Source organism: Notothenia rossii (assembly GCF_949606895.1).
Source record: "Notothenia rossii genome assembly, chromosome: 1".
Taxonomy (NCBI): Eukaryota; Metazoa; Chordata; class Actinopteri; order Perciformes; family Nototheniidae; genus Notothenia; species Notothenia rossii.
The window spans coordinates 14,810,706-14,837,845 of record NC_136912.1 but is presented as its reverse complement, the minus strand read 5'-3'; the positions used below and the strand labels follow the sequence as shown (position 1 = coordinate 14,837,845).

The 27,140-nt window shown below is 40.6% G+C and overlaps 1 protein-coding gene across 4 annotated transcripts in view; it reads right to left on the bottom strand.

The window, feature by feature from the left end:
* Positions 1–27,140, bottom strand: part of tll1 (tolloid-like 1) — a 45,597-nt gene that overhangs the window by 2,887 nt on the left and 15,570 nt on the right. For 3 of the 4 annotated variants that reach the window (XM_079665929.1, XM_079665930.1, XM_079665928.1), the window contains 19 exons: positions 25,817–25,939; positions 25,542–25,622; positions 24,332–24,505; positions 24,114–24,231; positions 21,532–21,710; positions 19,929–20,034; positions 18,668–18,792; positions 16,821–16,936; positions 16,477–16,579; positions 15,759–15,875; positions 15,382–15,527; positions 14,747–14,942; positions 14,539–14,664; positions 13,582–13,742; positions 13,314–13,494; positions 12,330–12,443; positions 6,980–7,105; positions 3,470–3,597; positions 117–330 (listed from right to left, as the gene is read on the bottom strand). In XM_079665929.1, the coding sequence (XP_079522055.1) occupies positions 117–330; positions 3,470–3,597; positions 6,980–7,105; positions 12,330–12,443; positions 13,314–13,494; positions 13,582–13,742; positions 14,539–14,664; positions 14,747–14,942; positions 15,382–15,527; positions 15,759–15,875; positions 16,477–16,579; positions 16,821–16,936; positions 18,668–18,792; positions 19,929–20,034; positions 21,532–21,710; positions 24,114–24,231; positions 24,332–24,505; positions 25,542–25,622; positions 25,817–25,939 (2,634 nt within the window). The remainder of the gene's footprint in view (positions 1–116; positions 331–3,469; positions 3,598–6,979; positions 7,106–12,329; positions 12,444–13,313; positions 13,495–13,581; positions 13,743–14,538; positions 14,665–14,746; positions 14,943–15,381; positions 15,528–15,758; positions 15,876–16,476; positions 16,580–16,820; positions 16,937–18,667; positions 18,793–19,928; positions 20,035–21,531; positions 21,711–24,113; positions 24,232–24,331; positions 24,506–25,541; positions 25,623–25,816; positions 25,940–27,140) is intronic. The other variant, XM_079665931.1, reaches the window with a different exon arrangement.

Below are 27,140 nucleotides of genomic sequence, written 5' to 3'. Positions count from 1 at the left end.
ATAACAGGTCGTTCTTCCACACACACACACACACAGACACACACACACACACACACACACACACACACACACACACACACACACACACACACACACACACACACACACACACACACCTGTGGAGTGTGTAGCTTGGAAGCCCTTTCTTTGCACCGAGGCGTCAGAAATGAAGCGGAGGTACATCTTGTTTCCAGTGGAGACCAGCTGCTCCGGGATCTTGCTGCCACACAATCGACCCAAGATGGCTGCCGTGTCAGTGTCCCCGTCAAAGGCCTCCAGATGGTCATAAGCACACTCCTGATGCTGCTCGATCTCAAACTCATTGAAGGCCTGGAAAGGAAGCAGAGAGGAGAGAGCACTGAGTGAGAGGCAAGAAGGTGTAGAAGAGAAGAAGAGTACCAATCACTATTTCTTTATTAGAAAATAGTTTGAATGAAAAACTTTTTGAAGGCTAGGCCCCTGGTACAATCAGAATAAAGAGGGACACCGTTTCTGGGAAGGCAAGTTTTGTGATTTTCAACACATAACTCCATCAACCTCTGTTGGGTTAAGATGATGCACAGATCTTAGACACAGATCCCTCAAACCTATAGCAGATGGAACTGAAGCAATCTGTGTGGTAAGAAACCATGGCGGTTTTGATTATAGCGCTCTTCTGGTCTCCACCAAACCCTGAGAGAATGATCTGACCTTTTAGCTTTTTTAGTGCTCCATGATCATAACCAGCTAGTTGGTTTGTAGGAGCTTTACATGTGAAAACAGCTGCTATCGTGGTCAAAGACAGCAATATTGGTGAAGAAAGAACTTAACAGTTCCTAAATGAGACACATTTCGTAGAGATGCAGGGAACACTACGAAATAATCTTACGTCAATGTTACACATCTGTAAAGCTCTTTCAACCAGAATTAAAATATTAGCATTTTATATTCTTTGATATAAATCTGCAGAACAAGAACGCCTGCTTCTTTGCCTACACGTTGCTTACACACTGACATGCATGTACACAGTGTCACGACTACTAATCTAATCAAGTCACCGTGAGCTGAGTCATAACACCTTGCAGGCGTCTCCCACACCCACACACACACACACACACACACACACACACACACACACACACACACACACACACACACACACACATACACACATACACACACACACACACACACACACACACACACACACACACACACACACACACACACATACTCATACACCTCTCTGATTGTCTTCTGAACCGTGCTCCATGACGCCACCACAAACACCGTACCGCACTGATTTTACCGGCCAGGCGGAAAGAGGGAGGAGAGCGAAGGTGGGCTGATGTGCGGATGTCGTTACAGAGAGGGGAAGTGTTTGATTGAGGGGTCGTGATGGCTTCCAGATGTTTCTGACTGTAGCTCGGTGAGATACTGGTTTGTGGATCTGTTTACTTCTCCCAAGAGAGTTTAGTGTGTGTGTGTGTGTGTGTGTGTGTGTGTGTGTGTGTGTGTGTGTGTGTGTGTGTGTGTGTGTGTGTGTGTGTGTGTGTGTGTGTGTGTGTGTGTGTGTGTGTGTGTGTGTGTGTGTGTGTGTGTCAATAACTGAATGACCTTAATCTCAAGTCTACACTCAGATTTCTGGTTTTAAATATATCCCGCTGTGATGTCATTACGCGCTCATACAGAGCACCACTATTAATCTCAACACAAACACAACAACAAATTTCATATGTGTGTGTTAGTGCGTCAAATAAATGTAGTCACACATTTAAATCAGGTGCCAAAAAGTACTTAATGTGCTTTTTTTTAATGATTTTCAGTTATGCAAGCATAGATAAGAGATAAACACTAAATGACCGTTGATGACTGTTTTTTATAACATGCATGCAGCAACATCAGCATGCGGCTGCTATTTCCTGATATATTGTAGAGTAGACCATATTTTTAATTAAGGAATCGGGAATATAAATCATTATCAAAAACAGTCGTTGATGCTGCGTCGTTAACTGCACATATGGTCCCAATAAGCTTTGCTTGCATGCATTCTTTTACATTATTATTACATATTGGCAAGATACAATTAAGCCCATGTAGGAGCAGACTACAAAGTAAGGTCATCAGCTGACTTTAAACACATGGGAACCGTCATTGCTGAATTTCAGCAGAGAAAGTAAAAAGCTTTTTGTCACTGCTCCTTTTAATGTACTTACAGTATAAGTGTTACAGAGGAGGACATGTCAGTGTGGGGCATAAATGACCCTGATCTCCCCCCTCATGTACTTTATGATGCTCTAGGTCAGGGGTCTCAAACTCAAGGCCCGGGGGCCAAATCCGGCCCGCGACTTCATTTTATGTGGCCCTGCAAGAGCTTGCAAAGAATATAATACGTTTATTATACGGTTACATGCCACTTTACAGAAGCAGGTTGCCCATAAACTACATGTCCCACAATGCATCACGTTTTGAGGACATGTGCACTGAAGAGACTTGCAATGATTTGCCCTGGACTTCTGCTTTCAGACGTAGTTAATTACTAAGTTATTGTCCTATCCGATAATAATCCAATTCAGAGGCAATAATGTAATATAATACATTATTTTATATATATATTATATATTTATATAGTTACAACCGGCCCTTTGAGTGCAACCTTTATGCAAATGTGGCCCGCGATGAAATTTAGTTTGACACCCCTGCTCTAGGTACAGGATATGCAGGTAAGTGTGTGAATAATGCAGCCAGCCTTCCAGCTGTTTATCTACAGTGTTCGTGATGGTATGAAGCGTAAAAGTGTATCACAAAATTAGACCACATGCTCAAAGGCCTGTTAGATGATTTGTGTCTCGATACACTCAATCAACTTTTGAAAAGGTGTTAAGTATCTTCTGGAAATCACCCTGAGTCAGGAGAAATTCCATTCCTTCTCTCACATAATGTTCTCCTCTTTATCTTTCTGTCTCTCTTCCTACAAATTACAATCACACTTGGAAGTCCTCAGTGCAGCCATCATGCACATGACACACTATATGTTGGTATATTCTCAAATAATTACATCCGCTGCAACTCAATAAAGTAAAAATTACTATTTGTGTTGATCATACATGCTTACATGCATGTGTGTGTGTGTACATGCAAGCTAAATGCACCCACAAACACACATACGCTGATACACACACACGCAGAAAGCCACAAGGACACAGATGGCCACGGCCCAAGGCCTCTAACGCATGAGCACACGCTTGCAGTTAGCCCGAATATACAAACGTGCACTTTCTCCCCCCATTCTCATTTGGGTTTCATAAGTGGAACATGGGAAAGAGAGATCATAGTGAGAGAAGGGGGGAGGGAAGCCTGCGGTTTTAACATGAGATATGACCCCACAGACAGAATAATGCTTATTTATGAGGAAGGGAAGAGGGCCAGTAATGCTAAAGGAAAAGGGGTTAAAGAAGCTTCACAATCCGCTTGATCTCAGATCACTCACGATCTTGACTCTGTGTCCGGGTGTGGCGGTGATGTCCCAGGTGCACTCCTTACGGCTGGGGTACTTGTCCGGCCAGTTGGGGCTGCTCAGGGTCCCGCCGGGGCTGTGGATCTTATGCTCACACTCAGCTGAACACGCACATCCACAAACACACGCAAGCACACACATAAAGAGGAAGTTAAAATCATGGCTGCACAGGAAAAGGTCAAAGGAAATGGAAAGGGAACAGGAAGAGGAGAAACGAGAGAACCAAACGAGAGAGAAAAGATTTCAAAGAAACACATCCTGATGGCAAGTTCAGTGTGAATTTCACATGGAAGCACGCACGCATGCTTTAAACAAACACTGCTACACTGAGCCTGGATGGATGGAGACCTCGTAAAAAGTCTCTTTTAGTCGTAGAAATCATTCATTACATACAATATTTAAAGGTGAAATTACTGTTAATGTTCTTGATGTGACCGAACCTTGCAATTTAAATAATTTAATAGCATAAAAGCATAGAAAATTGTATTTGTGTGCTCATTTATTTACATTAACCATTCCTACAAAACAGAGAACTCATTGTAAACACTGTTATTTCAAATCTAAGCCCTTGGTGATAGGATGATCGGTTAATGGATCTTAAAAGCACAAGATGTGTAGGATTGGAATATGAATTATTGAGCGTTGAATTCAGTTTCTTGCTGTTTTGCATTTTGGATGAGTTCAGAAATGAGTGACAAATAGAAGGAAGACAGATAGAGATGAAGAAACATTAAGAATTCAGATGCTTCCATATGTTGTGCGCGCGATCACTGGATGTTTTCGTTAGTATGAAAATTATATGAATCACATGCCATGGCCTTTACAGTCAGCTTGATCAAAACAACTACATCCATCTACACTGTACCTCCAATGCAGCAAATAACCTTCTGCAAAGAAATAAATAAAAACACCTTTGGGACTGAGCTGAACTCTCAGCTTTGACCAAATTAGTAAATTACATAAGTTATAAAGTTACATTAACTGTTTCTCAGTCAATGGTTCGTTCTGTTTGTGCTGAATCTTTCCGGCAAATCAAGTCACTCTCCAGTTTTTCAGAGAAGACTCAAGTCCTAAAGAGTCTGAGTAGAAATGGCGATAAGGATCCCAGAAAGAAACAGTTACCCTGTAGTTCACTTGTATTGATGTACTACTAGCCTATTTAATTAGCGCTTCTAATCCTAATGTGTTGTGACTTGCCAAACATGGCATCAGTGTGTCATAATAATTAAAGGCAGAAAGAGTAGGGCCGAGGCTTAGGGTACCCAATAGGGTAAAAGCCAACCAGAAGATTCCCTCTGGTTTTGAATTGAGCTTTGTCTTCTTGCCATGTTACATCAGCACCTCCTCTGGATGTTATGTTCTGGCAGCTGGTCGCTACGTTTTTTAATCGAGGTTTACGCCCAGAGATATTCCAACAGCAGAATGAGAATAACAGAGATTTTGAGGGATTCCTTTTGTGTTAGTCTATACATGTTTTCTAGGAAAACCCTACTTAAAAAACGAATGGCTTAATGGGGGGGATAGGAGACAGGAGGCATGCAAAAGACAACAGGATGTATTCCAGAGCGACAGTCTTTATTAAGAGTCAGAAGAACTGGACCCATTTACAGAATGAGATGGATGAATCAACATAACAATGTGTAAATGTAAAGGAGAGTCAAACATAATATTAAATACAGACGTCATATTCCATACACACTATTATTACAGAAACCCTCACACCTTGAAGTCATCTAACTAAAAACATTATACAGATTCAGACTCTGTATTTCTGACGTAACCGACTATCTCTTCAGTTTCACTTATTGTCTGCAACAGGAAATGTTATAGCTTCCAACGCATCATAATAGAACCAGTAATAAAGTAAATAAAACAACAGTTTCTAGTTTTACAGATGTCTTCCTGAAAGGAAAAATACAAGTTTAAGTTTTTCCACTGCTGGTGTCTCATAGTGTCACACACTTCTGGCAGGAGACCATTATAACTTTTTAGTGATGTTTGCATTTATCCAACATGTTAACAGTACATGTCACACTATCCAAATATACATTTCCCCATTATACTTCTACACGCTCATACTGTGTATAACCACACACACACACACACACACACACACACACACACACACACACACACACACACACACACACACACACACACACACACACACACACACACACACACACACACACACACACACACACACACACACACACACACACACACACACACACACACACACACACACACACACACACACACACACACACAGGAAGACAGCGCTACATGTGAAGCTTTCAAGCTCCCAGATGTTTGAAACATGAGTGTTTTTATGAGCTGCACAGGGAGCCTTTAGAGAGGTGTGTGTGTTGATGTGGTGTGTGTGTACATGTTCAAAAGTTCAACTTCAAAGAGTTGAGTATAATATGTCAATTCAACAGTTGTGTGTATGTGTGTGCACAGGGGACTGTGGTAAATGTGTTTAATAAATAATGTAAAAGTTAAACCTTTTTCCCCTCTTTTGTATGTGTGTGTGTGTGTGTGTGTGTGTGTGTGTGTGTGTGTGTGTGTGTGTGTGTGTGTGTGTGTGTGTGTGTGTGTGTGTGTGTGTGTGTGTGTGTGTGTGTGTGTGTGTATGTGTGTGTTCCTCACACAGAAACACACATCACAGCAGACACAGCTGCAGTGACTATACTGTAAGTCTTATGAGGCAAATTAAGTTAAGCATCTCTTAATACCTACACAAGAACTTTATAATTGAATACATTTGTATTATCAAGTCTCATGTCAATCCGTACCCCTGACCACAGACCAATACCTTCTCACCAAACAAATGCTGTATTATAATGTTATAAATGACCTGTAATTAAATAGAATAATGTCTGACAAGTCCACGCAAAGTAACAAATTCACTGAAAACATTTTGATGTATTTAAATGAAAAGCTAAACTCGAGTCTTTCAGAGCCAGTCACAAGTCATCAATAGAAAATTCAAAGTAAAGATACAAATATTTTAGATAATTTTGCAGTTTTAATATTAAACAATAATATAATTAGAGTGATCAATTACTTAACATCTGATGCTAAACCTGCCTGACACTGTCTTTTTATTATTAATTGGTGTTTCTCAAGGATTTTTTCAAGTTTCAAACCAGTCAAGTTTTACACACCTCCAGTAAAAGTCATCCTATTTTCACTATTTCAGTTGTCATATTTATAACTAAAAGTAGAACATCTCCACATCTTAAGCCTCAAACCTTCAGATCTGGAGCTGAAAGCATAATGAAAACAGTCCTCAAATGGAAAGGTCCAGTCTGCTGTCATGAGGACTCTGATGAGGATAAACAGAGTACGGGCTGTAAGCCGGACGCAGAGTGTTCTTGTGAAGGGCCACATGCTTGTGTGAATGTGGCGGCACGTGCATGTGCACTCCCATGCTTTTATGCCAGTGTGTGTGCTGATGTGAGTGCACGTGAAACCCACCTTCCTTACAGTCATGTTTGTTCTCATGCAGTACAAAGCCGTGGCGACACTGACAAACGTACGAGCCCACCGTGTTGATGCACTCGTGCTGGCAGCCGCCGTTGTCCTTGCTGCACTCATCTTTGTCTGTGAGAGACACACATGCAACACATCAATCATGTGGAAACAGAAAGAAAAAAAAAGAAGGTGTGGAGGGAAGCAAGAGGTCAAGCAGGGGAGAGGAGCGGAAAGATGAGACCTTGAGGAAGGGGAAGAGAGTTTTGGAAAAAAAGATGATAAGTAAAGGAGTGAAAAGATAGCATTGAAAAGGCAGATGTGAAGAAACAAAGAGTGACTTCTCAAGAAGAACAATCAAAACAAACTAGGGAAGTAAGCTCAACGACAATGGGAGTAAAAAAGAAAGTAAAAGAGAACATGTCAAATAGTGAGAAACATGAACATACAGTACATATTCAGCAATCATGCTAGGCAAACATGATCACCAACGACAACAACTGTGAGCCTGCAGATACTGACCTGTCAATTAAAACATTTATTACAGGGCGTTAGGAGAGTGAAAGCCGGAAGAGATGCTTTGACAGTATGCTAAACCCCTCCCCAAAACAGTTTGGCACTGCAGGCCTGTCAAGCTTTTCTCCAAATAAATGTTATTCCCAGAACAGAGGAAAATGGGAATGGTTGAAACCGTACCTTTGACAGCAAATGTTAGCATGCCCAGCTGACTCACTTATTGCTTACTGCACTAATCAAGCGCTACTTCAATGTTGTAAACGTTCAACTGTTTATTCTTTTGTTGGATTATGTTTTTTTTTTAAAACAATCAGGACTGACACATCGACTGTTTAATACAACCCGCTGTGTGGAAGCCGATCCTGTAGACTACTACTATGTGTCGGTGGCTTTGTTAAGATTTCCAAAGAAAGGTTAAAGGAGAGGAAGTTATTGCAGTAAAATAGATTAGTTGATTTAATCGACAGATCTGTCAATCCCACGTTCTACAAAAAATACAGTTAAAATCTTAAAGGGGACCTATCATGCAAAATGCACTTTTGTACGTCTTTGATACATGAATATGTGTCCCCGGTGTGTCAGAGAACTCACCAAGTGTCAGAAAATACAACCTTCTCTCTTTTCCTCCATACCCAAATCTCTAAAAACGGGGCTGCAACAGATCTGATACAGATTTGAAATGTTCTGACGTCAGAAAAGGGGTGCTCCGCCTATATGGGCAACTCTCCACCTATCAGGGGAATGGGGGGTTGGGCCACGGCCATTGCCGCTCGAAAGCGCTGGAGACGCTGTAGTACATATGCCAGGCCTGTAAGTGGCGCTGTAGTCTGCAACAAAAGCAGCGAAGAAGACTTCTCACAGAATCAGCCCTTGCAAAAACAGGGCTTGAAAAGAGCAAATAGAGCAAAATGAGGCATGGCTAAAATGCATGATCTGTTTGGTATTTAAAAAGAAAATTTCACAGACATGTTTTATATAGGTATGGCCCTACAATATATTATTCAAATATAGCATGATAGGTCCACTTTAAGTTTTCCAGAGATTTGCTCACAAATGTCCTTCATAAATGAAACCGTAAAAATATAATAATGGACTACAGGAATCTTAAGTTGACTAAGACAAAAACGACCAATTAATGAACTGATAGCGGGCGGCCCTAAAAATAATGACAAAAAGCAGTAACAGAAAGTTAGAGTTATAGAAACACCTACACACACAAATGGAGTTAGTTAGTGTGAGTAATGTGTTTCTGTTGGCCTGTAAAACTGTCTTCCTGCTGCTCCTGGCGTTCATGCTCATGGCTGCTCTGTGGTCAGACTCACGCCTTGGCTCGGAAACATCTCTGACCGTAACAGCTGTTCTCACATCAGCTGTTCTCTCCTGGGCCGACCGCCTCTGTTCAATCTGATGTTAACTCAGCTGACTGCTGTAAAAATGTGACGAGAGCTTCTGTCGACACGTCTCCTTCGTTCGTCATCTTGTGAGCCTCGTTCCATACATGGAAAGATGCTGCAGACCTACTTCTCTGTGATCTGTGTTGTTCGCTACCACAGGACATTGTAGGAAATGTGGGGCATTAAGTTGTCATGGTGACGCCTAAATGTAGATCCCATGAATAAATTGAGTCGGTAGTGGGGCAGTTTGCTCCATACATTTGCATATAAACAAGAAGAACTAGTTTTCTTGAAAGTTCAATGAGTCCTAACTGTTGTTTATGGAACGGTTCCGTTACATAAAATCAACTAGAATTGAATTATTAAATATTCTCGCCTTTTCCGCTTATTAAAATCCTTATTAAGTGGTATTTTCTATGTTGTTGATACAGTTAAGTTGGTACAGCAAGGCACATTAAATCTTTCTGGGATTTTGTTTTATGCTGCATTAATTACATGGATTAAACAAGAAATATGTTTTAATTACAGAGCTTTTCAGATGCTTTTTGGGGGGAGAAACCAGTGCCTTTATTGTAGAAATAGGGCTGAACGGGGAGACAGTGGGGACGACATGTGGCAAATGCTCAAGAGACGGATTCGAACCCGGGTCCTCCGCTTGGGGACGGCCCTGTTTTCCTGTTTTCCTGTTGTAAGTCTTTGTGCTAAGCTAGGCTAACCAGTTGCTTGCTGAAGCATTATATTTACTTTATCGTTGTCAGTGGAAAAGCAAAAATGCTTATTTCTCTAAGTAGCTTTAATGTAATTCAAAACATATCCCTGACAGTATTATCCATATTATGGATCAGCCTGTCATCTCTTAAAGCTTTATGATGTTTATAGTGAGTAAAATAATAGCATAAGTCATATTATAATATAATATTCAAACATAAAGACCTAATTTATAATTTCCAGATGTCATTTCCAACCATTTCCAGATGTCACGTCATATGTTTTTATAAACATTTCCCCCAAATTCAGCTTGACATATTTTGTATCTTTAGAGGTTTAAGCACGGGAATCCGTTGTCCACAGGAACTGGGAATAAAGCTGTCTGTAAACTTGAACGATGTTTGGCGGCACAGTATGAGTTTATAATAAGTGGCAGGCAGCTGCTCGTTAAGAGGTTAAAAATGTTTAAATATTTGTAGCCTTAAAACAAAACTGAAAGAAACCAACTGGGGGTGTTTTTGTTTTACGGCTTCTTGCTCATTTCCTCTCCCTCATCCTTTAATTTGTGGTTTCTTCTCACCACACGGCTTCTCGTCACTGTGACTGCATGATGACAAAGCACTTTTTAGTGAAGATGAGCGCTGGAGGATCATAGGGAGGACTCGCTCGGTGTCGGAGACAGAGGTGGGAATTTTCAGATGACCGCACAGGAAGACAGAGCATGAGGAAGGGAGAGTGTGTGAGACCGAGCAGAGTGTGTGTGTGTGTGTGTGTGTGTGTGTGTGTGTGTGTGTGTGTGTGTGTGTGTGTGTGTGTGTGTGTGTGTGTGTGTGTGTGTGTGTGTGTGTGTGTATGTGTGTGTGTGTGTGTGTGTGTGTGTGTGTGTGTGTGTGTGTGTGTGTGTGTGTGTGTGTGTGTGTGTGTGTGTGTGTGTGTGTGTGTGTGTCTGATGTGGTTACGGTGCTATTGTGGGTTCATTCTCACCCTAACAGAGGCTAAGAAGCTTTGCTGTAGATGCTCCAGTGTTCATTGTATCTTGCTCAGGTCAAGTACACAATGTCCACACACACACACACACGCACGCACACACACACACACACACACACACACACACACACACACACACACACACACACACACACACACACACACACACACACACACACACACACACACACACACACACACACACACACACACACACACACACACACACACACACACACACACACACACACACACACACAGACACACACACACACACACACACACACACACACACACGCGCACACACACACACACACACACACACACACACACACACACACACACACACACACAGACACACACACACACACACACACACACACACACACACACACACGCGCACACACACACACACACACACACACACACACACACACACACACACACACACACACACACACATAGAATAGATGTGTGGGAGGCCAAAGGGACCTTCCCTAAAGCTGATGGATCTTTGCCAACTAACAGCTTCTGACAATAGAAGAGCCACTCACACAGCAGCTTTTATCAAACACACACACACACACACACACACACACACACACACACACACGCACACGCACACACTCACACTTTTTCCTAGTAAATCCTCTGTGAAGGCACGCACCACTGTGAGTGCTTTAACTTCCAGATGTTCTGCAGGGAGTTTAACTTTGACGAGCTCATCCAGTTGACAGGTTTAGTTCTTCTGACGAAGACGGAGATGTTAAATTGAAGTTGCCTGTTGGAGCAGTTTCAACTTTTCGCTTTTACTCACTGTAAATGTTAGAGTAATAAAAGAGAAATGTGGACCTTTGCTTCACGACAACTTCCTATAATTGTTATTATCTAATGTTAACATCCAACAAATTCATCCCAGGAGCGGCGAGTGGGGAATATTTGTTGAGGTTTTGTACTGGGGAATCATAGCTGTGTCCAAATTCCATAACTACATACTAAATCTTTGTGGGTTGCTAGGGTGTACAGTGCATGTTTCCAAAGTAACAATAAAAAAATTGTACATACCTAGGTTAATTTGATTTTCAATTGTGGTGCTCATAGACCATTTTGTCCTATTACGCAACAGAAAGAAGGACTCTCACAGCTCTAAGACATTTAAATTAAATTAACTCAATTCAATTGAATTTCCAACTAAAACAAAAAGTGGAAAGTTGTGACATTTCTGTAACATGCCAGACAATAAAAAGTAATATATTTTATACATTTGGGAGATTTGGACATTTGAAAAAAGCTGTACTGTAGCTTGCAGTTTGATCGATTTCCTTTAGTACATTTATTATTTTCTTTTAAAACAAATTGGTAAAAAACATTCCTTTTTGTGTGCCTAACGCCAATAATAACAAGGAAACTGTTTGATACAAATATAATACAATATGGCAAATATTTAAAAAACATAACTTTAACAATTTAATCTTAGTTTCTAATTGCAGCTTGCACTGAGCCTTTATTTGGCCCATATACATTTGTATAATGATATTATTCATCTGCTGAAATTCCTTAAATGTTATTATTGTGTTGTATAAATAATATCAGTAAAACTAATCTGTAGTATGGAATTTGGACAAAGCACATGTTTCCCTCTGGAGGAGAATGGAGTGAAACGATGATCCACGATAAAACGGGATCACTCCATTCCCTGTCACATGGTAGACGAGAGCCAATCAGAGAGTCCGATTGTGAGGTCATGTTACCTCTGACCTTTGATGAGGTTGTCAGCTTGTTGATAAGGCCGCGGGGGGGTGAGCGGCGGCGCTTTATGTCCTTGCATGACTCAAACACAATCATACGACACAGAGCCAGCCTGTCTGAGGGAGAGAGGGCAGGGTGGGAGTGTGGAGGAGTGGAGACACAGCACGACACAGACAATAAAACAGAGGGGTATGCAAACATATGGATATTAACTAACACAAATACTAAAAAAACATGACATACGTCGACATACAAACAAACAAACACTCAGTGGAGGGAGACAAAAGAATCAGGGCTGAAGATTTTGGTTTTAATTCCATCTTCCACCAGCTTTCACTGTTTTTGATGTTTAACCGCATGACGGTGATCTAACTCAGTGTTTTACTTGTCTAAACTTAAGCATTTAACCACAATGGAGTCACATGGGATGCACAATGAGTAACATATGCCTTATGTGATGACATTGTTAAATAAGCTAAGGATAATACTGCAATGAATAAGAATATATTGAAATGTACTCAGCATTTCAACCTTTTTGCTTTGGAAAAATTGAGCATTGAACTGAAAATGAAAGGCACCAATAAAAAAAAAAAACTATGATAGTTGCATTCTATAATGTCATTTACTAATTGCTTTCAACTAAAACTTCGAAACTTTTTTTTTTCTCTCTGCGTTTCTCGTGCCGTTGGAAATCAGGAAGAAAGCATAAAACAATGTATTGTGCAGCACTAGTAGTGAGTATGAATTGTATATCATAGGTACAAATAATAACACAGTCAAATAAATTACAAAGAATTAACAAAAGGTTTTCAATTTACATTTAAAATTTGCTTTGCATGTTCATCCAATATTAATGTGAGGGTTAGGGGGTTAGCAAAGCGCCCGGTGAGCTATCATATTTGATTTGCACTATCCAAACACAAAAAAGTACTCTTCCCACCCACTGAGACACGAACACACACACAGGTGTAACACAAGTGCCTTACCTGAGAAGAAGTGAGCCTTGAAACCTTTCTTGGAGACGGTGTTGTCAGATTTGAATTCAATCCTCATGTTGTTATACTGCGAGGTGATGACTTCGGGAACCTCGGTGCCGCAGTATTTACCATGCAGCTTTGAGTCCGGTGAAAGGCCGCTGCGCACCTCTACGTAGTCGTATTTACACACCTAAATACACAAACAAGGCCCTTGTAAAAAACACATCAACAAGATGGCTACTTTGCCCATTAAAAGTGAACACACACAAACACTCACCTCATTTCCCTCCAACTCAAAGGCCTCAAACTGCATGGAGATGCGGTACTGAGTTGGAGCGACCACCTGCCACACACAGTTCTTGTTGGGCGGATATTCTTTAGGCCAACCAGGAGTGCTGATGGTGCCGTTCAGCTTTGAGAGGAGACCGCCGCACGCCGCTGGAAACACACAGACATTTCAGACAAGCCACAAAGACAGCATTTCACAGAACAACCTATTGGGAATCCCGTGCTTAAAAGCCTTGTATATTAGCATTAGGTAGTGACTCTGGTCAAGAGTCGGTTTTTTTCCGACAATTTCATCGCCGTGCTTCTTTTAGTTCTGAATGACTGATTCAGTCTGCGGCTAGAATCCTCTCTTTGTTTTTTAATTAAATGTTATCCACCTTCTTCAGGATTTTCCCACATTATTTCACTGAGGATCGGGAGTAACTACTGCTCTTCAAAGAATAGAGCAAAACAACAGTTTGGATATTTGAAGTGGTCTGGTCAGTTGTTTCAATATGTGGGAGATTATGGGAACCAATCAACTTCATGGAATTAAAGGACATTCACAGAATGTTTGGCATTGGAGCTGAGAGACATGTGGCTTTGTGTCAGAAAGATGTTTTTTCCTGTTGATGGAGGCCGTTGGGATGTTTTTTTTTCTGATGAGGTAGACTCATATCCTACAGAAGAACATTGCAAAAGCCAAAGGAATGCACATACAAACATGAATGATTCTCTTTCTCTCTCTCACACACACACACACACACACACACACACACACACACACACACACACACACACACACACACACACACACACACACACACACACACACACACACACACACACACACACACACACACACACACACACACACACACACACACACACACACACACACACACACACACACACACACACACACACACACACACACACACACACACACACACACACACACGGTTACCTTCACAGCTCTTCTTGTCAGGAGCTAGTTCGTAGCCCGGGTCGCAGGCACACTTGAAGCTGCCAAGAGTGTTTACACACCTCTGTTCACATCCACCATTGTCTGGCTTGGCACACTCATCCTCCTCTGAAAAACACGTCAGACAAGTCAGCGCACATTTATTTCCTTTGTGTTAGAATATATTGAGAAAACCAGCTGACACACACACCTTTGAAAAAGTTAGCAGCAAAGCCGGCCTTGTTCACCGTCCCGTCTGAGACAAACTTCATCCACAGTGTGTGCGAGGTGGAGCGCACGTCCTCAGGTTTGTCGTAGCCACAGAATCGACCAATCAGAGGGCTCGTCTCCAGAGGGCCGTCTCGGACCTCCAGGTAGTCGTAGGCACAGCTGTCGTGCCTCTCGATCTACAAAACCATTCATGCACGTTGTAGATGCAAAAAACACTGTGAATATCAACATCCATTCTGTCACTATCAAATATTTCAGCGAAAACTACAAGTTCAAATTCAATCTTTGTACAAGACATTATTTGTGTCGTTAAACCCAAGAGAAGTGTCTGAGACTAAAGCGATTTGAAATGAGGTTGAACTTTGCTTCTGTCTTACGTTGAACTCTGACCTTACAAGAGTGAAGTGAGGATGGGGACATATTGAGTCATTTAACTGACATTTTTACAGCGCAACACTAATCCTAACATACACACACATACACACACAAACACATGCAGGACTAACATTATTAACTTCCTAGTAGCTATACGAGCGTGAAATCTGACCCAGACATTCCTGAGCACACACATAAAGGGGAAGGAAGAAAAACACACACACATACGGAGTGACTCACCTCAAAGGCCTGGAAGCTGAGCCCGACGTTGTATCCCTCGGACACAGTGATCCTCCACACACACTCTTTGGACGGTCTGTAGTCATCAGGATAGTTAGGAGACTGAATCTGTCCTGAGTCCTTGGTGATTTCCCCTCCACAGATCGCTGCACAGAGGGACAAAGACACAGACAGACGGACAGATGGGACAAATTAGCATAAACTACACTGACCAACAACACCTGAAACACGTGAATGTATAAATAATGCAAGAAGACTTCTTAAAGCCTAACATCTCATTTGAAACCAGTCTTTCTTTCATTGTGTGCTGTGAGTTTACAATATGTGTGTTTATACATATTTATGTGAATATTGGTTTTCTATGGAAGAAGCGATACCTTCATAGATGGCAGCGAAGCCTTTTCCCACCCAGTTGCTGCTGCTACGAAACTCAATCCACATCCTGCTGTCAGTGGAGATCAAGACTTCAGGAACTTTATCCCCGCAAAACCTGCCTGTTAAAAACACACATGTAAAAACAAACCCCTGTATGAAAGATAACTCGGTTGTCCAAAGTTTTTTTATTAAATGCAGCCTATGAAAAGTGATGAGAAAAACACGATAACAACATAAATATGAAACATTTATATAGAGTACGGTACTGTCGGTCTGGACATGGGTTTACAGTCACAGCAAGTATGTTGTAGTACAAAATAATAATGAAAAGGTCAGCAATGTTTGTAATTTGTTATCAATGTTGGACTTTAACCAACGGTAGTTAAAGCTGGTTTGTTTTATTCTGGAAAAGGGTTATTCGATCAAGGAAGGATTTGTTGTGACTAAGGACACAATCTGGAATCAAACCGTGTCTAAAGCTCAATTCTGGAGTATCAAACTAAAAAGCAGCGCCAGTATTATCAGCGTTTGAAACATTTTCTGATTTAGGGTTAAAAAACCCATAAGGCAAGGTTTACAAAAATAATTCATTTTTAACATGTCAGTGTGGAAGTAACCTTCTTCATCTGAGGTGATTTCAGCAGAATGAATGAGCTAAAGAAGGAACGTGCTAACAAGAACAGCCAGTTTACTAAAGAGTAGCCGGCGCCCCGGTCTTACCGAGCAGCGGAGCTTTCCTCCAGTATCCGTCCCGGACCTCAATGTAGTCGTACCAACACAGACTGCTCTTATACAGATCCATGGTGGTAAAGTTAAGGACAATCTGGAGGAGCAAAAGTAAATATTTAACATATTTAATACAGATGTTTGAACCTGAGACCAGATGAAGAGAGGTGGTGATGAGGAAGGCTCCTGTAGTGTGTGAGGACATAATCAATATATCGTCATCAGCAGGCTCTTACTGTTAATGCATGCAAATTCACTGCTACTCTGTGTGTGTCACTTTGTGTGTGTGTGTGTGTGCCCATGAGTTTGTTTGTTTGTGTGTGTTTGTGTGTGTGCACCTTTTCTCCTGGTGTAACAGATATTCTCCAGACGCAGTGTGTGTATGATGGGTATCCGTTGGGGTAACCAGGGGATGAGAAGTTGCCCGTTGACTCTTGGAGTGTCTCTCCGCATGCTGCAACACACACACACACACACACATTCCAAAACACACCCACACACACACATACATACAGATGGAGTTACATTTTTGTGGTGAGTCCTGCTGTTGTGCGTAATCCTTTCATCTGTGTACTGATTCTTGTGATTGGTACATCACTAAGAACACATGGCTCTCATTTCTATTATTATAGTTAATCGTTAACTGCCAATTTACCCAAACATTTTTACAACAGACTATTTTGTCGAAACAACAGCTTTATTCTTTAATATCTGATCTGTCCATATGGAAACTTTTAGAGGGGGTTTTCCTGATTAGGAAAACCGTAAAGGATTTAAAATTGCCCTCCAAAATAAACTTGTGTTTGATGTTGTGTTTGGCTTGTTCAATTTTGGAGACAGCAGCATGAGTGTTTGTATTCCTGTGTGTATCAGTGCAAACGTGAGGTCGAACCACAGTCATTAAGCCTCATCACTGTGGAGCAGAATAAAGTAATTTTACTTTGAAGGTGGGGTAGGTCATTTTGGAGAAACCAGCTCGAGTGCACTAGAATTTGAAAATACACAGCCGGAAAAAATCTGCCACTTCCTCACAGAGCCCCTCCTCCAACACACATGAACGCGCACATGACCAATGAGGGCACGAGATAAGTTTGTGCACAGATGGAAGGCTGACAGGCAGGTAGGCCTTCCAGTTACTTTAGCCGGGCCGGCTAAAATGACTGGTCGTGCTTTTTACAGTACTACGGCTTCCACAGATGATATTTCTTCATGGATTTTTTGTCAAAGCACTTAAGATATTCATTGCTATCGGGATGTTAAGAGCATTCCATGGAATATAACAAAGTGTATCTCGAGCCGGTTTCTCAAACTTACCTACCCCACCTTTAAGTGATCAAGACTGACTTTATTTTAATCACAAAAAAGACATAAAATGATTTGCAGCTGGATTGGAATGTTAAGGACATTTCTCACACAATATTGCTGTCTTCCTTTTTTTATTTTCCTACCGAGACTAATGCTGTCACTCCCTTTCAAAAAGGAGGTTAGCCAAATGTGCCACTCCTATCCCATCATGCATGCTGTTTTCCCCCACAATGCCCTGGGGCTCTGTTCATCTGTCAGTGAATATGGTATCACTCAAATATGACCTTTTAAGGTTGAAGTTGTATATTTCCAGCTGGGACACGCAAATTCAGTCTGGTTTTTCGCTATATATGTGGGATTATTAATATTAACACACAAAAATAAATGCCACACGTGCATATTTTCATATGAATTGTATTTTGCCAGAACAACATCAAGATCAAAAACATCATTATAAAAAAAGGGGCTTTGGTGAATGTAACAGACCAGAATGGTGACAAATATTACTCAATCTGTTTTTCTAAGATTGAGGACAAAGTGTGTACATGATGACCTGAAGCTTGAACCTGTCCTGGGGATGTTTGCGTGGGCCAAAAAGCAATTGCTCACATTTTCGCAAAATTACCAAACAGCTCAGCCTGAGAGTGGCTCCAGATCACGTAAGTACCGCGTAGCAGGGACCTGAGGGATCCCCGAACAGCACACAAAGAGTGTTTATGATGTGTGGGAGACCCGAAAAAAGGGAGATAGCGTCACATGGAAAAACAAATTACTTAACTTCGCCTCTGTGCCTTGGAGAACGAAAGGGCGGGCACATTTTTTACACTAAAGATACTAGCAGATACACACACACACTACCTCATAGTAAATATATCAGTACCTGGACATCTATACAGCTTCCTTGCCTGTGCAATGTCTCCTTTACTGAGCCTGGTGCGCTGGCCAATAGCAGGCCGGACCCCGTTTTCATCTCTGGACGGAAGGATGGTGTCCAGGAACATCCCCCTTTCGGAAGGAAACGAGAGATTTCAACACACATTCATATTTCTTCAAAACATCACAATTTATGATCTCAGAGCACATACTAATCATCCTATCACTATCTTGTTTTGTGTTGTGATATGGAGCAGAGTGGGGGAATTGAAGAGGTTTAAGGAGTAGATATTGCAGCGACTAAAAGCATCCTCACATGGAAAGTAAACCTGTGATCAATCATACTGACAAATAACTGGCTGATTCCAGATGTTTGAGACAAAACAACACAGTGGGGTCAAAAACCAAGAGTCATATTACAGATGTGTATTTTGTAAATTGTGTAATTTATTTTTATTTTTGTATCTTTCATTTTTATGCATGCTTCTTAGTTAATATTAAGCTGTCTTTGGCTCTTTTCTTGCTGTAACAAATGCAAATGCCCCCTCTGCGGGATGAATAAAGGTATTCGGATTCCGACTCTGATTAGGATGATATGATGGCAGAACAAATGTGTTTATGAGGACCTTTTTTGTGTTTTGCCTGTTTTGTGAATTCCTGGATTTTTGCAGCTCTTCAAGTCCCTTTCATATTATGTATTATTCTTCGAAAACAGGTATTTTGAATATATATCTGTATCTATATCATCAACTTTTAAGTTAATATGCTAATATGTTATCACAACAGGCAACCCCTTCCATATTGTTTTTACATTGGTAAAAAAATCCATTTTTATTTGAGCTGGTCGTAGCCAGAAGACATCAAAACTAATGACATGTGGTCACAAGAAGATATTGGTTAGTTTAATGGGTCTAAAGTAAAAAGAAATGGAAAAACTATTTTATAACTATAATTACAGCTGCTTGAATTGGACATATGTTTGTTGGTATTTGTTTACCATGTGGCCAGGGTAATAAATAGTTGCAGTCTTTCTTTATTGACTTTTAACATGCCTTTACTTGCCCTGAGTGATAAAAAGTTGGTCAAGGGTGAGTCTTAACTATCAGCTCCACTAAACAACATCTACATAAAAAAATATTTAAAAAATCAAAACTAACATTTCACAAAAGAAAAGTTTTTCAGGTTTGAAGTCTGCTTTGTTTTTCAGCGTGTGTATATGAACTCTAAATTCAACACAGGTCATGAGAGCAGACTGTGCCGCTAGTTACCGTGAGAAGGTGTTCCTGGCGTAGTGCATGATGCTATCAAAATCATATGGCTCCCCGAGAGAGTTGACCTCCCCTGGCTCCATCTTGAGGAAGTTATACTCCTGGCCTGCGAAGCACACATACACCCATTTACACACATTTGCACACACGAAAAGCACAGCAGCGTATAAGAACATCTCAATTGTATCACTCATCCACCATGAACGCAAACACGTATAATCCTTACAGAACACACAAAGCTAAAAAACAAAATGTGGATTACGGCATATATTAAAATACTTGAAGTCCAATTGAGCAGAGCAGTGGAGAGCTCAGATTTGTTTCTAAATAAAAACTTGGGTCAGGTGGTCTGTCATTTGATTTAACACCTTTCTGGCAAAGTCGTGTTCAGAGGAGTGTGTGGGAGGAAAAGAGACAGTCCGGAGGGTCAAGGTGACTTCACAGTCATTAGACAACTTATTCACACTCACACAGGCCTGACACAAGCGTTGTCCAAAAACGTCCTCATATAACTCCTCTTAGAAACTTGTATCACGCTTAACAGAGTTTGACAATCAGTCTCCTCTGTTAATGCAACACAAATGTTTTTAATTAAGTAATGCCTAAAAGGAAGATGAGATTGTCCTCACCCCTAATGCCCCTGTAGACACATCTATGTTTTCTCTTGTCTATGTTTTGTCTATATATTAGTGAATGTATCACCTCCTGGAATTAGGTTTTGTTTTCCTTTTGGTAAGTCTGTTTGTCTGTCTGCATGATTATGGAGAAACTACTGGTCATAAAACTTGTTGAAAAGGGGTGTAGCATGGGCCAGGGATGAAGTCATTACATTTGGAGCAGATCTGAATCACAGGGCGGATACATTAATAATGTCTGAACATTGTCAGATAGGACCTTAGTGCTGCAATCGTTTGGTGCCAGAGTAATCGGTAAAAGGAGTTTTGCCAAGAACTCATCCTTAAGTCGAAACAACAACTCTGTAACAAATATCTACGTGTTGTATTTACGCTCTGAGCAATCTCTGAGTTCATGTTATATTACATTACATGTTACTTGCTTTTATCCAAAGCGACTTACATACTCAATACTGTGGAAAGTCCCCACAGGAGCAATTTGGGGTGAAGTGTCTTGCCCAGGGACACAACGACATGCTGTCTGCAGTGGGGTTTGAACCTGTGCTCCCCTGATCCGAACACCAACGCACTAGTCCACTGAGCCACACGCCTCCTTGTTACGAGTTAAGGCTCACGAAGGACAGAATTCCTAACTCTGGAAATGAGAGCATCGGAAGAGCTCTTTATGGGATATTGGACATGGCAGAGGACTGTGCTCACCGAAAGCTGTTCTGGTTGAGCATGAATTTGTGATTTTACTGTATCTGTATATATTTTTTTTTCTATTTTAAACTTATAAAAAGGGGGACAGGTGTTGAAAGTAATCGTTTTCTTACTAACACAAAATCTATTGCATCCGTTGCTTGCGTATACATTTTAGGTCCAATTCAAATGCTACTGTGATGGCAATATCAAATAAAATAAATTAACTACTGACCCTATAGTTTTCTTAACCGAGGCCCAGGTGCATCGTGGGTACCGATTCTCACCTGGTTGTATGTTATCTCGAATGATGGTCACGTGATCGTCACGGTCAGGCCGCGTGTGCTCGTGCCAGAAGCCAATGACGTGACCCAGTTCGTGCACCACGATGCCAAACTTGTCACAGTTCTTGCCTATGGAGATAGCCTGGGGCCCGTTGCCACGACGACCCACATAGGAACAACACCTAATAAGGATTAGTAGGAAGTTGATAGCAGGGAGATAGGCGGATGATATTTACTACACATTTGGCAGTGGAAAAAAGCAGTGCAGTTTTTAACACACACACACAATCACACTCACACACACAATCACACTCACACTCACACACACCCAGACTCACACAGTCTTTCCAGGATTTCCTGCCCCATACTACGTCCACCACAGGGAAAAAGTCAGGATTTATTTACATACAACACTCTGATAACGCTGTGGTTTCATAACCAAATGGGAAAAATAAGCTGTGAGAATTCACATATTGCTGCTCACAGAACACTCACACAAACACACATTTTTCTGGTTAACCGAGACATCTGTGCCAGGCTAACAAATCTGATTAAAGTTATACAGCGAGCTGATTGCAGGGTAGGGATCAGGAGACATTGGAGTAGATAAGAGTATTTTACTCCAGCATTTACAGCTTTAGTACCAGCACTTCACCCACGACAGGTGCCACATGCTATGTACTGGGCTTCTTTAATAAAACATCATTTATATATTTATTCCTTTCTCTCCCAGTGTCTGCCTGTTTCTGTCACACATCCAAGCTGCAGGGTATTTATACATCAGATTAAAGTGTCTAATCTCTGATGCAGCCAGCCAATCACAGAGGACGAGAAAACTGGCATCATCTGTAAACACGCTGATCTTTCACTCATTGAATGAAATGGCATTTACGTTTAAAAAATAAGATACATTTTAAAATGAACTTCTGCAGATTCCTCCATTCTTTAAGTAAAATAGAATACATCGTCAAAAATAAAGTATACGAGGTGCTACAAAAAACAAGAAATGTTAAGGTAAACATAATACAATCTGCAGTTTCTTCGTTCAACCAAAACATATTAATATATTTTAGCGTACAGATTATTGCACACTGTTCTGCCTAACTATTATTGTTAAGTCCACAGAAGTTCTAATAGAATCAAGCTCTGTGTATTGGAATCAATAATTAAGCTTGGATGTGGTTTTTCTTGGCATAATATTTGAGAAAAATAAGATTTGTTTATAAAAAAACGTTCCATTCCATTAAAAAGAGGGTAAGAAAATAAAACTACAAATGTGGCCAAACAGTTTGGCCAAGATTTTGGCAATAACAGTTAATATGTATATTTATTCATATTTGGTTCTATTGAATCTTTTCTTGTCACTAGTAACAATACAGATGTTGGACCAGCCTTGTACACTTCAAGTCAAAATAAAAATTGTTCATAAGATATGTCTGAATTCTGAAAAGCGCAATAGGAAATTTGGTAAGAATTATGCAACAAATCTTCTTATTGGTTCTTCTGTACAACAAGCAGTGATTATCCTGAAGGATTTGACTGACAGTAGTATAAAATAATAGTGGATGTTGTTTTTGTAATTGAGTTTAATTAATCATCCATCAGATTTGCTATTGGTGCATTTACTGCCGCTTATTAATTTATCAACTTATTTATCTATTCTACATGTCTTATTCTTTTATCCGTCTGCACAACAACAGTTCAGAGAGATGAACCCTAACGTCTCAAACTAGGGCTGCACGATATTGGAAAAAACTGACTTCGCGATTTTTTTCCTTTCTTGAACTTTAATGCGATACAATTGGTAATTTTTAACTATATTTAACCAGATGAAGGATTTTAGTCACGGACGTCTGGATCTTAAGTTATCAGAGCAACAAGTTGAGCTAGCTCTTTATTCAGTGTTTTTACCTTTAATCACCGGGTCCGTTTGCTTTGGAGATTTGATTGTGATTGGTTGTTTGCTGTGCATGCAGAGCCTGCATGTCACTCACTCAAGTTCCCCTGACATGAGAGCCGCGCAAGTTTTCCTTTTGTAGGAAAATAATTGTAACATGACGTGTTTGAGTTAATTTGCCTACTTAATATCGCAATATAATGTCCTAAAAATAAAAAATAAAGTATTTATATAATAATATATATTTTATTTTAAAAATTGCACGTCCACGTGATGTGAATATCCTATATATCCTAATTATCGTCACGACACGATATATCGTGCAGCCCTATCTCAAACCTCTCAGCCAGTCAGTGAAGAGCCACCACTGTACAAACACACTCTGAACCCATCGTGCTGCCACTCGACAGAACAATGCTCTTCTGCAGAGTATGAACAAAAAACTGCACAAACATACAAAAACTTGGAGTGAGCAGCGTGATTGCTGGGATGGGGAAACAGCAGCAGGACAGGAAGGAAAGCGGAGCCATTGTTGAGTGACCGTATGGTCTCTCGCTGTGACAAGGTCACTACTGAACTCTAGGTGCACACACACACACACACACACACTCACACACACATACACACACACACACTCACACACACACACTCACACACACACATACACAAAGAGATTCACCAAACTCACCCGCATGGCCTGTAGGTGAACACGATGTAGCTTTCCTCATCCGTTTTCTCAATGAAAGTTACGCACGTCTGTTTCTCCCAGTGACGCATGGCCTGCTTAAACATGGCCCTCTGACTACCTGAAACCCACACATTTCACATCCTACTTTCACACAATCACGCGTCAGTGTGTATTTTACAGTTGAGGCGTACAGGCAGCAGTCCAGTTCAGGCGCTTACCAGTGAAGTTTCCTCCTATGACGTAGGGAATGACTCCTCCAGGCCATATCCTCTCAGCCCGGGACGTGGCTGCTCGAGGAATACGTCTCTTCACAACCTTCCTGATCTTCCCACCTTTCCCGGTTTGGCTCTTCGGATTGGCCGCCCCCCTGCTGAAGTTCTTGGGAAGATAGTCTAACAAAGCGAGGAAAAAAAACAAGATCTTGCTATGTGTGTTCAAACTGAATAAATGAGTGATCTATTAATATGAATGCTGATATATAATTTAGCTCTAAGATTATTGGATCGCACTGGATCTTATTATATGTGACCTTTCAGAGTTTGTTCTCAGCTCAGAGGGTCATACAACTCATACAGATATAGATGTGGGTGTGCAATTATACTGTTTTATTAAACATTTCATTGAAATATGTTTATGATAAATACTGAATGAGGTGAGCTGTTAGCCCACTTGCAAAGAGCTTTAAGAAGACAGACTTGAACCATCAGAGATCTAGCAACACTCAGAGTATTGAAAGCAGATGTATTATAAAGCTGATGCATTTGTCAGACTTTACTTCATAGTAAAATTCGTAGTTCAATCTTGGAAAAGAGATTTTAATCTCAATGAGTCTTTTACCTGGTTAAATAAAGGATAGGTGCCTTACTTTATCACTGTCAAAAAGTTCAAATCTGAGATTCTCCATTAAATGGCGAAGCTGTATTCATATTGGATTAGAGTGGAAAAACCAGCATTGCTTTGTGTATGTGTCCCACTTGTAACAATGAGCCAAAATGATTTTAATGCAGAAGAAGAAACCACTTTCTGTGCAGTACTGATCCAAGAAAGTCACTTCATTTACTTAATTCAGTTTGAATGATTTCACTATCACATCAAATCAATCAACTTGCAGATAATTTAAACGTGATACACGTTTTTTATAACAGTGAAACTTTCATCACCCCTTTTGTCAAAGTTGAAATGGTTAAAGTGGCAAGCGGCACCCAAAAATCTTGGTAGTGCATTCAAACTTCCTTTAAACAGCTTTTTTTAGGGGTCTATTAAAAGCCTTCAGTCCCTGCACAACAGTTGGTTTCCATACTGAATAAAAAGTAATGGAAACCAGAGGCTTCATGCTAGAGCCAGGATGTCATTATGGCAGTAAGGTAAGGGATTTTAGATTTGTAGTTTATTAGCTTGAACATGAAAAGTTAAGTTTACAGTCCTTACCGAAGCCAAACCTGCGTATTCTCTCCAGCAGAAGATATAAAGATCCTTTCTTCTCAGAGATTTCCTGTTCCTCCAGTCCACCTGATACACGCATGAGCAAAGAATCAAAACAATGCACAATAAACGCTGATATCCTCAGGTGGCCTCTGTCCTCTTCCTATTGAAGCGGCTTTACTCTACGATGGGTAATCAGGGAGAGAGTTTCAGAGGAAGCATGCGAGAGAGAGGATTACATGATGATTATTGAGTGAGAGTGAGATGTTGAGTCCACTTACCAGACGTGTGCCCCTGCCGGGAGTGTGTGTGCATGTGTGTGTGCTGTGAGAGGTCTATCGTCCTGTCGATCTGGAACATGCGCAGGTCCTCCTCGTCTAAAGCGATGTCACCCCAGAATGCAGCTGGAAGTAAAGGGAGAAACATCTGTTATAATCACAAACAACAGCGGGATAATACAGTACTAACATCACACTTGAAGGACATGTCCAAAAATGATATTTGCCATCTTAAGAAATAGGTCTGAACATGTAATCAAAATGTTATCAAAATCACTAAAAGTCATTGTGGTGCTGCAGCCTTCATATTCTACAAAGAAACGATAACGTTGTTTGGTACAAAATCACACCTTCATTTGTATATCTTTTCAAATTGGTCATGAAGTGCCACCTGAATCATAAAGTCAGTGTTTTTCAAGTAGTCTTTTTTTTGGCCTTGTTGTATTGATTGGGGAATAAGTTGTACACATACAGTAGGGAAGTGGTATTTTGTTGAGTGAGCCATCCACACTTACTACTTGTATTTGTCGAATAGATTCTACTTTCATGTCTGATGCTGCAAAAGGGGCTTCGATATTACTCATCTTCATGTATTGAAGAAGAAGGGAACCAGGAGAAGAGGTTGACAAAGAGAAAGTGACTCAGGATCAATCAGAGCAGGTAAAGTGAAAGAGCAACACTTGCTTCTCCTTCAGAGTTACTAAACGGCCATCAAATTAGACTGTACAGTAGTTATACAATGGCAGCTTCCAGGTTTGAATGTGCAGACACTGTGAAAATAAGTACAGTTGTGTACACGGACCACTTTTCTTCTACGTATGGGAATTCAAATCCCGGGACTCGAAAGAAATTGGATCCGCTTAAGAGTGTTTTTTGAATGATGCCATGTTTTGTTGTTAAAGCTGTTAGAGCTTGGATTAATTTGCACTTAAGTTCTAGTACAAACTGTTTTGACCCGTTAGGACTTGCACTGCAGAACTCAAAGACCCTTTAATAAGGTAAATACATTTGTACTTGTGTACCTGGCAGTGGGTCACATCAGCTGCCAAATAAGTACAAGCATAGCAGGAAGTAGATCAGGTGTTTTCCATAGAGGTGAAGTCATCACAATATAATGTAATCCTCAGGTTATTGAGTTACAGGAAAGGGACAGTTTTCCAACGGAGTTGCTTTCGAAAAAATGAGTTGACTTTTTAAAGTGTATTTGTATCTGAGAATGTCAACGTATTGGATTGTTTTATTAGTTCACATTAAAACGCATTGATTTTGCAATATTATTTTTGAACTACTACATTTGCACTATTATTTTGTTACAGTGTATCCTTCC